We start from the raw sequence: 13,292 nt of genomic DNA on the forward strand, positions 1-13,292 counted from the left end.
TGTGCAACTCCCGGATACCGTAGGAATGCTTTGGGTGTACCAAACGTCACAACGTAACTGGGTGGCTATAAAGGTGCACTACAGGTATCTCCGAAAGTGTCTGTTGGGTTGGCACGAATCGAGACTGGGATTTGTCACTCCGTGTAACGGAGAGGTATCTCTGGGCCCACTCGGTAGGACATCATCATAATGTGCACAATGTGACCAAGGGGTTGATCACGGGATGATGTGTTACGGAACGAGTAAAGAGACTTGCCGGTAACGAGATTGAACAAGGTATCGGTATACCGACGATCAAATCTCGGGCAAGTACAATACCGTTAGACAAAGGGAATTGTATACGGGATTGATTGAGTCCTTGACATCGTGGTTCATCCGATGAGATCATCGTGGAACATGTGGGAGCCAACATGGGTATCCAGATCCCGCTGTTGGTTATTGACCGGAGAACGTCTCGGTCATGTCTGCATGGTTCCCGAACCCGTAGGGTCTACACACTTAAGGTTCGATGACGCTAGGGTTATAAAGGAAGTTTGTATGTGGTTACCGAATGTTGTTCGGAGTCCCGGATGAGATCCCGGTCGTCACGAGGAGTTCCGGAATGGTCCAGAGGTAAAGATTTATATATGGAAAGTTGTTGTTCGGGTTCTGGGAAAAGTTCGGGTTTTCCCGGTATTGTACCGAGAAGCTTCCAGAAGGTTCTGGAGGATTCCGGGGGGGTCCAGAGGTCCGGAAATTGTTCCACCATGTCCAATATAGAAGCATGGGCTGTAGGGGGGTGCCCTAGCCTTAATGGGCCAGGGGCACCAGCCCCCTCAAGGCCCATGCGCATGGGAGAGGGGAAACCCTAAGGAGGAGGGCCTCCACTTGACTTGGGAGGCACTCCTCCCCCCCTTGGCCGCCGCCCCCTCCTCAGATTGGATCTGAGGGGGCCGGCCCCCCTCTCCCTTGCCCCTATATATACGTGGGGGGTGGGAGGGCAGCCGCACCTAAGTTCTGGCGCAGCCCTCCCCCTCTCCCAAGTTCTCCTCCTCTCCCGCGGTGCTTGGCGAAGCCCTGCAGGATTGCCACGCTCCTCCACCACCACCACGCCGTTGTGCTGCTGCTGGACGGAGTCTTCCTCAACCTATCCCTCTCTCCTTGCTGGATCAAGGCATGGGAGACGTCACCGGGTTGTACGTGTGTTGAACGCGGAGGTGCCGTCCGTTCGGCACTAGGATCTCCGGTGATTTGGATCACGACGAGTACGACTCCTTCAACCCCGTTCTCTTGAACGCTTCCGCTTAGCGATCTACAAGGGTATGTAGATGCGCTCTCCTTCCCCTCGTTGCTGGTTTTTCCATAGATAGATCTTGGTGACACGTAGGAAAATTTTGAATTTCTGCTACGTTCCCCAACAAGTACAGCCAAAGATAATATCATCAACGTATATTTGGCACACAAATAGTTCACCATCATAAGATTTAGTAAAGAGAGTAGGGTCGAGTGAACTGGGTGTGAAGCTATTCTTCATGAAGAATTCCTTCAAAGTGTCATACCACGCCCGAGGGGCCTGCTTGAGGCCATATAGGGCCTTGTTGAGTCTGAAGACTTTGTCAGGATTCTTTGGATCTTCAAAACCTGGGGGTTGTGCAACATATACTTCTTCCTCAAGCTTACCATTGAGGAATGCACTTTTCACATCCATTTGTTGTAAGATAATATTATGATGGTTAGCATAAGCAAGTAATATGCGAATAGCCTCAAGTCTAGCAACAGGTGCAAAAGTTTCATCAAAATCAATTCCTTCAACCTGTGTGTAGCCTTCAGCTACAAGTCATGCCTTATTCCTTACCACAAGGCCATTTTCATCTTGCTTGTTGCGGTAGATCCACTTTGTGCCGATGATATTATGCTTGCGAGGATCTGGACGTTTGACCAATTCCCAGACATTGTTGAGCTCGAACTGATGTAATTCTTCTTGCATGGCCTGAATCCACTCAGGCTCCATAAATGCTTCATCTACCTTAGTGGGCTCTGTAATAGAGACAAAAGCATAGTGCCCACAAAAGTTAGATAAATGTGAAGCTTTTGAGCGTGTGAGAGGACCTGGCGCTCGAATGTCATCGATGATCTTTTCAACTTGCACTTCTTTTGCAATGCGAGGATGAGATGGTTGTCGTTGAGGAATTTGATCAGCATTTTCTTCAGCACCATTTTCTTCAGCATTTTCATCAGGTGCACCAGCTCGATTTTCTTCACGTTCCGGAATGAATTCTTCAATAGGTTCTTCGGTAGGAATAACATCCTCAGTAGCCTTGAACTTGATAGAATCCTCATGTTCTGGTCCATCTATCACAGAAGGTAGGTGCTCTCTTTGTGAGCCATTAGTTTCATCGAACCGCACATCTACAGTTTCAACAACCTTGTGAAGAACATTGTTGAAGACTCTGTAGGTGTGCGAGTCCTTTCCGTAACCAAGCATAAAACCTTCATGTGCTTTCGGTGCAAATTTAGCATTGTGATGAGGATCTCTAATCCAACATTTAGCACCGAAGACTTTGAAATAACTCACATTGGGTTTCTTGTCAGTGAGGAGTTCATAGGCAGTCTTCTTGAAGAATTTGTGAAGATATACCCGATTGATGATGTGGCACGCAGTATCAATTGCATCAATCCAAAAACGACGAGGCGTTTTGTATTCATCAAGCATAGTGCGAGCCATTTCAGCGAGGGTTCTGTTCTTGCGCTCCATGACGCCATTCTGCTGAGGAGTATAAGGAGCAGATAACTCATGAGTAATACCAAGTTCATCAAGATAGCCATCAAGACCGGAATTCTTGAACTCGGTTCCATTGTCAGTTCTGATGTGCTTGATCTTCACACCAAAGTTGGTTGAAGCCCTCGAGGAAAATCGTTTGAAGATTTCCTGCACTTCATGTTTGTAAGTGACAATGTGTACCCATGTGTAACGAGAATAGTCATCAACAATAACAAAGCCATATAGAGATGCATCATTTGAAACAGCAGAATAATGATTAGGACCAAAGAGATCCATGTGAAGCAATTCAAATGGACGAGTAGTGGTCATGATAGTCTTCGCTGGATGCTTGGCCTTTGTCATCTTTCCAGCTTCACAAGCTCCGCATAAGTGATCCTTGAGGAATTTGACATTCTCAATGCCAATGACATGCTTCTTCTTCGCAAGCGTGTTCAGATTCCTCATGCCAGCATGACCAAGTCATCGATGCCATATCCAGCCTTCTGAGGCTTTTGCAAGTAAGCACATTGCTGGTTGTGGTCCTGTAGAGAAATCAACAATATACAGATCTCCTCTCCTAAAGCCTTTGAAGACTTTGGAATGGTCAGCTTCCATGATCACAACACAACGATACTTGCCAAAGACAACAACCATATCAAGATCACAAAGCATTGAGACAGACATGAGGTTGTATCCTAAGGACTCGACAAGCATGACTTTGTCCATGTGTCGATCCTTTGAGATCGCAACCTTACCTAGACCCAATACCTGACTTTTGCCTTTGTCAGCAAAGATGATGTGCTTCAGATGTGACGGTGATAAAGGAGCATCCATCAATAGACTCTTGTCACCCGTCATGTGATTTGTACATCCACTATCTAGAACCCACTCGTTGGCTTTGGGCTGATCATCCTGCAGATGAATTAGTGCAACTTACGATCTCATATACTTCATCAGTGAAGAATATGATATCAAGTTCATCAGATGAATTTCATCAATCAGTAAAACAGATATTTCAGTATGAGGACGTGTGAAATGAAAGTTCATTTCATCATGATTCGCCTGCGTCCTTTCAGGCATTTTTGTCAGGCCTCCAGCAAATTCTTCAAACGTTTAAAGCACATCTGGTGACCTGACCCTGCATAAGGGATTAGTTCCTTTTCTTCACCACCAACATCTGAAGGGGTGGAAAAGAGTTCATCACTCTGTGAGCACCATATGAGAAAGGTGGCATAGAGGCCAATCCATTTCGTTTCACATAAGAGGGGTTAGGGTAAGCATATGAATAAGCAGAGAAATTCTTCGAGGACTTATGAACATAATGATTTGAAGAATAATGTGCATATTCATAGCCCTTAGCTCTACCCTGCGAAACAGAGGGGTTAGCACGATGATGATCATATGAGGACTTTGATCCATTTGAGGAATTTGATCCATGTGAAGAATTAGGTCCATATGAAGAATTGGATCTGGGGTTCCTGTTCTTCACAGGTGGTGTCATGTGGACATTCACCTGAAGACTTTCAACATAACTTTTGGGAACCCAGATTTTCTTCATAGGGGAACCGTTCCTGCAGTTAGTGCCAACATATCTAGCAAATACTTCACCATTCTGATTTTTGAACAGTTTATAGTTGGAGTCAAATGACTCATCAGAAGAATGAGAAGATTCACATGTAAAGCCAAATAAGTTAGATGGATCAACTGGAGGTCCCTTTGCAGCAACCCATGAGGTTTTGGGGTACTGCTCAGGCTTCCAATATGTTCCATCAGCACTGAGTTTCCTCTCAAAGGCAATACCCTCTTTCCTAGGGTTTCTGTTGAGGATCTGCTTTTTGAGCACATCATAAAGAATCTGATGCCCTTTGAGGCTTTTGTACATGCCTGTCGTGTACAATTCCTTCAGCCCTGCATCGTTAGTGATACTAGCAATGTCCTCAGATGAGGAATTAGTGATAGCAGAGGGAGGTGAAGATTTTGTAACAGTTGAAGCATTTGAACATTCAGGTGAAGAATTAGCAGATTCACGTTCAATGCACTTTAAGCATGGAGGAACAAATTCTTCTTGAGTAGCGCTGATTTGTTGAGCAAGTAATGAATCGCGATCCTTCAGAAGATCTTCATAACTCACTCTTAGCTTCTCAAGATCTTGCTTTCTTTGAAGAAATTCATAAGAAAGCTTCTCGTGATCAGATAAGAGAGTGTTATGATGACTTTGAAGGTTGTCAAACTTAGACTGAAGTCTCTGAAGATTTTCAGTTAAGTCTTTAGTGCGGTCCATTTCATCACCCAACATATCATCACTTTTGTCTAGCATGTTTTGAAGTTTTTCAATAGCCTTTTGTTGTTTCACAGCAATCTTAGCAAGTTTAGAGTAACTGGGCTTAAGATTTTCATCAGATTCATCCTCACTAGATTCAGAGGAGGGGTATTTTGTTACCTTGGCACCTTTTGCCATGAAGCAATAGGTGGGAGCGTAGTCATCATTGTCTTCGTCAGCCTTGTTGGTGCGGTCAATTTCTTCAGAGTTGAAGATAGACTTGCTGACGAAAGCAGTAGCGAGAGCCAGACTCGCCACACCAGACTCGGACTCCTCAGAAGCCTCCTCTTCCTCATGTTCCTCAGATTCAGCTTCAGAGTCCATTTCCTTGCCAATGAATGCCCGAGCCTTCTTGGAGCTGCTCTTCTTGTGAGATGAAGACTTCGAGGATTTTGATGATGAAGATTTTGAAGATTTCTTCTTCTTCTTAGCGTCATCAGAACTGTAATCCTTGTATTTCTTCTTCTTTAATTCCTTTTCCCATTGAGGACAATCCTGAATATAGTGACCAGGTTTCTTGCATTTGTGGCAAAGTCTTCTCTTATAGTCACTTGATGAGGAATCACTGCTTCTTGAGGATTTTCCAAAGCGACCACGTCTTGAGAACTTCTGGAACTTCTTCACGAGCAGTGCTAGCTCCTGGCTCAATTCTTCAGGATCACCGAGGCTACTACCAGAGTCTTCACATTCAGATTCAGACACAGCCTTGGCCTTCAGGGCACGTGTTTTGCCATAGCTTGAACCATAGAGATCTCTCTTTTCAGCAAGCTGGAACTCATGAGTATTTAGCCTCTCGAGGATATCAGCTGGATCTAGTGACTTGTAATCAGCTCGCTCTTGAATCATCAGTGCCAGAGTATCAAATGAGGAATCTAGCGATCTCAGCAATTTCTTCACCACCTCATGGTCGGTGATGTCAGTGGCGCCAAGCGCTTGAAGCTCATTTGAGATGTCAGTGAGGCGATCGAAGGTTTGCTGAACATTTTCATTGTCGAGTCTTTTGAAGCGGTTGAAGAGATTGCGAAGAACGTCAACACGAGAGTCACGTTGAGTTGAGACTCCTTCGTTTACTTTGGAGAGCCTATCCCAGATAAGCTTAGCAGTTTCCAAAGCACTCACTCTACCATACTGTCCTTTACTCAGATGACCACATATGATATTCTTCGCTTGAGAATCGAGTTGCTTGAATCTCTTCACATCAGCAGCATTCAGAGAAGGTGTGACTGAGGGAACACCATTTTCCACAACGTACCAGAGATCGTTGTCAATTGCTTCAAGATGCATTCGCATCTTATTCTTCCAGTAGGGGTAGTCCGTGCCATTGAAGGTAGGACACCCAGCGGAGACCTTGATCATACCTGCGATCGACATAACTAGAACTCCAGGTGGTTAAACCAAAATCACACAGAACAAGGGAGTACCTTGCTCTGATACCAATTAAAAGTGTGTTATATCAACTAGAGGGGGGTGACTAGGCGATTTTTATGAATTCTTCACTGAGAAATTTCCCGGTGAGGAAATTCCTTAGCGAAGAACTACTAGCAGCGGAATAAGTACTCAGAAGTAAGCATAACAGGATATAGACTTAGTCATCATGATGAAATGAAGACAAGCACGGAGTACAGGAAGCGTAAACACAGGATAACACAAGATGAAGACAAACAGACTGAAGAAATTGAACTGAGAAAATTGAAAAAGTCTTCAGTCAAAGTCTTCAAACAAAGATATGAACAATCACTCAACACAGTAATGAGGAAATGAAAGAGTTGAGGAAATAGAACCAGTAAGGTTGGTGAAGACAATGATTTGTTAGACCAGTTCCAACTGCTGTCTCAGTTGTACGTCTGGTTGGAGCGGCTGAGTATTTAAACTCGAGGACACGCAGTCCCGGACACCCAGTCGCTGAGCACGCAGCTCAGGACACCAAGTCCTCACCGTATTCTCCTTGAACTAAGATCACACAGATCTCGTCCAATCACTCATGGTAAGTCTTCAGGCGACTTCCAAACCTTCACAGACTCGGTCACTCGGCGATCCACAATTCCTCTTGGATGCTCTAGACCATGACGCCTAACCGTCTGGAAGAAGCACAGTCTTCAAAGGTAACAAGCGTCGGATCCACGCAGGATCAATCTCTTCAGTGATGCTCAATCACTTTGGGTTTGTAGGTGTTTGGGTTTGGGGTTTTTCCTCACTCGATGATTTTCACTCAAAGTCCTCGGAGGATGGGTTGCTCTCAAATGACAAGTGTCAGTTTCTCTCGGAGCAGCCAACCAGCTAGTGGTTGTAGGGGGCGGCTATTTATAGCCTAGGGAGCAGCCCGACATGATAAGACATAAATGCCCTTGTCTGATATGACCGTTAGGTGGATAAGATATTTTGGGACAGCTGGCGCGTAGCACAGCAACGGTCGGAAATTTGACTATCAAATTCCTCAGGGCTATCATGTTCCTCACTGTGTAGGCAATCCGCACTGGCGAATTCCTAACTCCTCAGTCAGAACAAATTCCTCAGCGACCAGAAGAACTTCGTCTCTGTCACTGAAGAAATGACTGAACTGTATGAGATTTTCAAAGGCTTCACTCGAAGGGTTTGGTAGGTGTAGGATTTTGAGTTGAGCATCACATGGAAATTTTTACTTAGTATTTCCTCGACCCCCTTTAACAGTACGGTGTTTCCTATGACTCAAGAAAGAGAAAAACAAAACTATGAAAACGAAAGTCTTCAAGCTTCATATTCCTCGCATGAATATCAAGTCTTCACGGATACACCAATTTCTTCACTTTCAAAGTCTTCATGAAAGTCGTCAGAAATACCAAAATCTTCAGTCGAAGATATTCATTTTTAGGGGTCGACTTTCCCTGTAAATATCAAACTCCTCATAGACTTATAGACCTGTGTACACTCACAAACGCATTAGTCTCTTAACCTATAAGTCTTCAATACACCAAAATCACTAAGGGGCACTAGATGCACTTACAGAAACGAAGATGTATGGCTTAGAAATGTGAATGCGGTTCATAAATAATTCACACAACTTTGTAAACAAACTACTTGAGCCTTTTTTGTGGAAGGAGAAAGAGCCGTATAGAATTATTTTTACACTGGACACCTTTATACAGATTCAAAAGGTAGTAGTGCAAGAGACCAAATTACAACAGAAGAACAACGAATGAAAAGTTTTCCTCTTCACTGATTATTTTGGCATAGCCTAGAGCTATAAAACCTTTACCCCTCCAAACGATGAGGAGAATATTCACCACATATTGTCATTGGAGCCTTGCAGCATCTTATCATGCCTATGATCTATCGAGGACATGACCAGGCATCCCACCTTAACAACAACAAGCCTCGAAGCATGCCATGATCCATCCAGTGCTAGAGAAGTATTTATGATGTGTTGAAAAACCGATCTATAAAGTTGTGTCGAAAAACCGATCTATATACTTTAATCTCGACTATGACGTGGACGGGAACAAATCCTTGCTATGTTGACCGTTGGATTGATATAAATTGACCGTTGATATCACGTTTGAACCCTAGGATTCGAATTTTCAAAATTGGTAACCTATATAGTAGTGTAGATACATTTCGTGAACGATTACATTTCCTAATATTACTACATTAGAGAGTGTTCCCAAATATTATTCCGTCCCAAATGTTACTCTACCACGCATTCTAGTTACTTGTAGCTTTCACCCTTCTTCGTGCTCTCGGTGCCATTGCCATGGCCAGGTTGGTGCTCGACCTCCGTCTCCAATGGCTTAAAAGTGTAGTACTTGACACATACGAAGTAGTAGACGAGGTTGAGCCCCTGCAGCCCGACGACGAGCCAGTAGTAGTTATCTAGCTTCCCTCTGTTGAGGTTGTCCTGCAGCCACTGCCCGCTCGCCTGCGTTTTCTCGTGCACGATGGTCACCAGCAGCGTTCCGAGGTAGCTCCCCGCCGAGATGGTGAGCCAGTAGAGCGCCGCCGCGGTGCTCCTCATGCTCTCGGGCGCCTGGTCGTACAAAAACTCCATGCGGCCGACGTCCATGAATGCGTCGGCGATGCCGTGTATGGCATACTGCGGCACCAGCCAGAAGACACTGATGGGCAGGGTGGCGCCTTTGGGCGCGTCGAGCATGCCGCTGGCGGCGGCCACTGACTTCCGCCTAGTCTCGACGGCTGCCGCGGCCACGTTCGCCAGCATGGCGATGGTCATGCCGACGCCGGCGCGCTGGAGGTGGGTGATGCCGTTGGGACGGCCGGTGAAGCGGCGGAGCACGCGGACGAGCACCCGGTCGTAGAAGGCGAGGGTGATGAGCATGGCGAGGTTGGTGAAGATGAGCATGGAAGCCGGCGGGATCTTGAAGCTCCGCGTGATGTCGCGGTCCATGGTGCGCGCCTGCTGGATCGCGAAGCTGCTGTTGTGTGACGACGCGGTCACCATGAGGATGCCCGCCGCCCAGATGGGCAGCATGCGGACGATCGACTTGATCTCCTCCACCCGGTGCACCGTCGACAGCCGCCACAGCTTCGGCTCGCCGGACGGCAGCACGTCGCCCTCTGTTACTATGGCCGCCTTGTCAAGGAACCTTATCATTCAAGAACTACTCCAGTTAGCTCATGCAGGCTGCAGCCAAAAGTACATAAAAATTTCATCGGTTGCCAGTTTGCCACAAGGAGGGCAGCTTACTTTAGCTGGTTGGTGTGGAGAAGACGGCCGGTGGTGGAGATGCCGGCGTCGAGCTTCTTGTCCTCGTACAGGAGGTCCGGGTCCGGCAGGACGGTTTTCCTCTTCTTGAAGGCAGCAGCCACGACCTGCGCCAGCCGGACCAGCGGGCTGCCGCCAGGCGGCATCTTAACATACAGCGAGTACCCGGACACGAAGCCGATCACCGCAACGAACATGGCGATGGTGGGCACGCCGAGCCCCCACCCCCACCCGACGTTCTCCTGGATGTACACCACCACGGTGACCGCCGTGAGCTTGGCGAGCTCGATGCCGAAGAAGTACAGGTTGAAGAAGCTCCACATGGGGGCCTTGCCGCCGTTGGCGCTCCGGCGCCTGCGTGCGCCCAGCTCGAGCTGGTCGGCGCCGAACGCCATGTTGCAGGGGCGCGTGCCCCCGGAGCCGATGGACGTGCAGAGCAGCGACAGGTAGAGGATGGCGATCTGGTAGGTGGATGCGCGCTGGCACTCGACCGCGTGGTTGGCGCAGGGCGGCGGGCGGAGCGAGGGGAGCGCGGCGGAGAGAGTGAGGCAGACCATGCCCAGCTGGTAGATGATGGAGCCGACGGTGATGGTCCAGAAGCGGCCGGCGAAGGAGTCGGCGATGAGGCCGCCGACCAGCGGGGTGAGGTTGGTGGTGCCGTGGTAGTTCGTGAGCACGTTGGAGGCCTCGACCAGCGGCAGGTGCAGCTGCAGGGTGAGGTACGATATCAGGTTCGAGCCGAACCCCACCGTCGCCAGCCGGTCGCAGAAGTCGTTCGCTGCACCAATGGCGGGAAATGTTATATTTCAAATTCAGTGGCGGAGCTAGCCGAAGATCACTGGGGGCGAAGCAAAAATCTTTAGTGTTTGGGGGCCAAATGCTAAAAAAAAAGTCTAACCTAAGCCTCCCTAAATATTTTTTCTCCGGGAATTGATCAAAGGATGGGGGGCAGCCCCCCCCCCCCCCCCCCCCCCCCCCCCAACATAGCTCCGCCATTGTTCAAATTGTATCCGTATGCTAAAACATTTTCATATTATTTTGCGGGAGAACATTTTTTTCTCATATTACTTGTTCCAGAATCACAATCTTTGCTTGATTTGACACACGTGCTAGATGCTCTAGATATTTTGAAAAGGTAATTGGCCAATTGTGATCCATATGGACACTTCCCCCAAGAAGACATTGATAACATGACGAATGTTTGACATGAAAACCTTGAGATATCTACACGCCTTGTATACATGAATAGGGGATGCTTCAGCTATAGAACGAGAATTTCTTCTCTGCAATTAATGTTTTCTTGGTCGCGTCGAAATCTCACGCGGATAAGTAGCTCGAAACAACAATATTCCTGCTTCCAAAACAGTCGCTCTATTTTTCCTTTGATGAAACAGTTAATCTATTTTGAAGTTCTGATTACAAGTAGTAGAAATTACCTTGAAGTTGTAATTTTCTAACATTGCACGCTCACTATCAAGTTGTATCGACCAGTCAAAAGTCGTAAAGGTTCGGCACAGATTTGATTCTGCATTTCTGCATGTAACAACCGTATTGGTATTGTCTGATGGCTACACTTCGGCAGTTTAGAATTTTATTACTCACGGAGGAAGATTCTTATGCTGCTAGCCAGGTCAGGTTCTTCGATATGATTCCAAAAACGTCATTTTTGGTTGCATATAGGACTTTTCCTTAGATTGCATGTAGGATAGGACCTATAGGTTACACCAAACGGTGCAGGCTTGCCGTAGCACGTCGTTTTTGAACAAAATAGACCGGGTTGACTTCACGAAAGGAGCATCCACACTCATATTTGTGTCTGCTTCTTCTTTTCTTAGGAAGAAGGGTTTCCCCTGATTTTTATCAAGACACATTCGTATTGGCTGGAATTTTAGACCATGTGCAGAATTCAGTGAATTTTTAAGGGAGGTCCAGCAGGAAAATAAATAAGGTTTGGTTAAATTTTATGCGAATCAAGACAATTTTGCAGCTTTTGAATATTTCGTGTGGAATTTGGGATGCAACAGGATATAAATTCTGTTGTGACAAATACGGCATTTTTTGTGTTGTTTGCTAGAGGGAAGATGACATGTGGCAGGGGCATGCAGCAGCCCAAGATCATGAATAGTTGAATACAACACTTGAACGTTAATTCTTACCCATCTACTCCCTCTGTTCTAAATTAGATGATCCAACTTTATACTAACTTTGTATAAAATTGAGTCATTTATTTTAAAACGGAGGGAGTAGCTCCTAATACCCCTAACCTAACAGTAAACACTCGCGTGTCAAGACTGTTTCAACATGCAAGAAGTGGATGCATGTTATGCACTTGTGATAAGTCGCATGTCAAAATGAATGTGAATGAACGTAAAAAACAACAATACTGCAAGTACGAGGCAAAATCCTTGAAAAAATGTAATATACTGATCGATGTATCATATGGATAGCTAGAGCAATACTGTTGCGTGTTGCACTTCTTATTACGCGTTCCACGTTCTTGGGTATCTTTTGGCAATTGCTGAGCAACGTTCAGACATGAAGCATATTCTTTTTCGCGACAAGTTCGGTGGTCGAAAGTCAAAACACTACAAACGCATAAACCTCAGAATTACAGTGTAATACAAAAAGGGAAACTCTCTAGGTCACGAATTTTGTAAATTTTGCAGATTGGAACTGTTGCCTGATTTAACTTTTGTGCCACTGTGATGAAGCCAGTTATTGCATGCCTCAACTAGACGTGATCCGTGTGCAGCCTCCACCGAATCATAAAGGAAAATCGATAGCACTACATATCCGCAGCCGCCCAACGGAAGAAAACAAAGAACTGAGATAACGCTCCAGTGGACCATCAACGGAAACCTGAGGCGAAACCACTAGCTAATTCTGTGGGAGCAGAGAGCAGATCCCAACGTGCATATGTAACTTTACTAAGCTTAAATAGAAGAGAACTGGGCTGAAAATAGGGAGGATCAACCAATCACCTAGGATGAAGGGCATGGTCCTGAAGCCGCCCTGCTTGGCCTTCTTCGCCGCCTCGGCGGCGTCCTCCGCCCGCCCCCTCCCGTCCTCGGCCATGCTGTCTCTTCTCCGGCGGGAACCCTGGCGGCCGCAGCGGAGTTTCCCGGCCGACGACTCTCGACCGGAGCGGTGGAAGAGAGCTACGAGCTACGAGCTACGGCTAGGCGGCCGGCTGGCCAGGTAGCTCCGTGGCGTGCGTGCGCTGAGTGAGAATGGAGAGGTGTCTTGTGTCGTGCACGCCTTTATATAAAGGCGTACGTGGCTGCTAATGTGCTCGCACATATCCGTCCCCGGGAAAAACGTCGCTGGAAATGGGAGGCATCCGCTCCACTACGGGATGATTAGGATGTGACGGCGTCCACTGCTGTCAGATCGAAATGGCATCAGGGCGCCGCTTTAGATATCTTGATTGAATGCCTTGCAAGATCGGAACGATCTTGCCGTAGTTGAAATTCGCTGTTGGAACTAAAGTGGACTAGGCCTATATAGCATGCATGCGCATTGAGATCGAAACGATC

At 46.7% G+C, this 13,292-nt stretch overlaps 1 protein-coding gene across 1 annotated transcript; it reads right to left on the reverse strand.

The window, feature by feature from the left end:
- Window positions 1–8,611: 8,611 nt before the first annotated feature.
- Window positions 8,612–12,990, reverse strand: LOC123132609 (protein NRT1/ PTR FAMILY 3.1). The gene is made up of 3 exons (XM_044552446.1): window positions 12,738–12,990; window positions 9,739–10,534; window positions 8,612–9,637 (listed from the first exon to the last, which is right to left on the reverse strand). Exons 1-3 carry the CDS (start codon window positions 12,829–12,831, stop codon window positions 8,743–8,745), a joined length of 1,785 nt encoding a protein of 594 aa, XP_044408381.1. The 5' UTR covers window positions 12,832–12,990; the 3' UTR covers window positions 8,612–8,742.
- Window positions 12,991–13,292: the final 302 nt, after the last annotated feature.

This window comes from Triticum aestivum, chromosome 1B, assembly GCF_018294505.1.
Source record: "Triticum aestivum cultivar Chinese Spring chromosome 1B, IWGSC CS RefSeq v2.1, whole genome shotgun sequence".
Classification (NCBI taxonomy): domain Eukaryota; kingdom Viridiplantae; phylum Streptophyta; class Magnoliopsida; order Poales; family Poaceae; genus Triticum; species Triticum aestivum.

Excerpts from the sequence above, each read along its gene's own strand:
- LOC123132609 (XM_044552446.1), bottom strand. The coding sequence starts at position 12,831 with ATGGCCGAGGACGGGAGGGGGCGGGCGGAGGACGCCGCCGAGGCGGCG. Across the intron at positions 10,535-12,737 it reads GACCATGCCCTTCATCCTAG|CGAACGACTTCTGCGACCGG; the intron begins GTGATTGGTTGA and ends CCATTGGTGCAG. Across the intron at positions 9,638-9,738 it reads CTCCACACCAACCAGCTAAA|GTTCCTTGACAAGGCGGCCA; the intron begins GTAAGCTGCCCT and ends TTGAATGATAAG.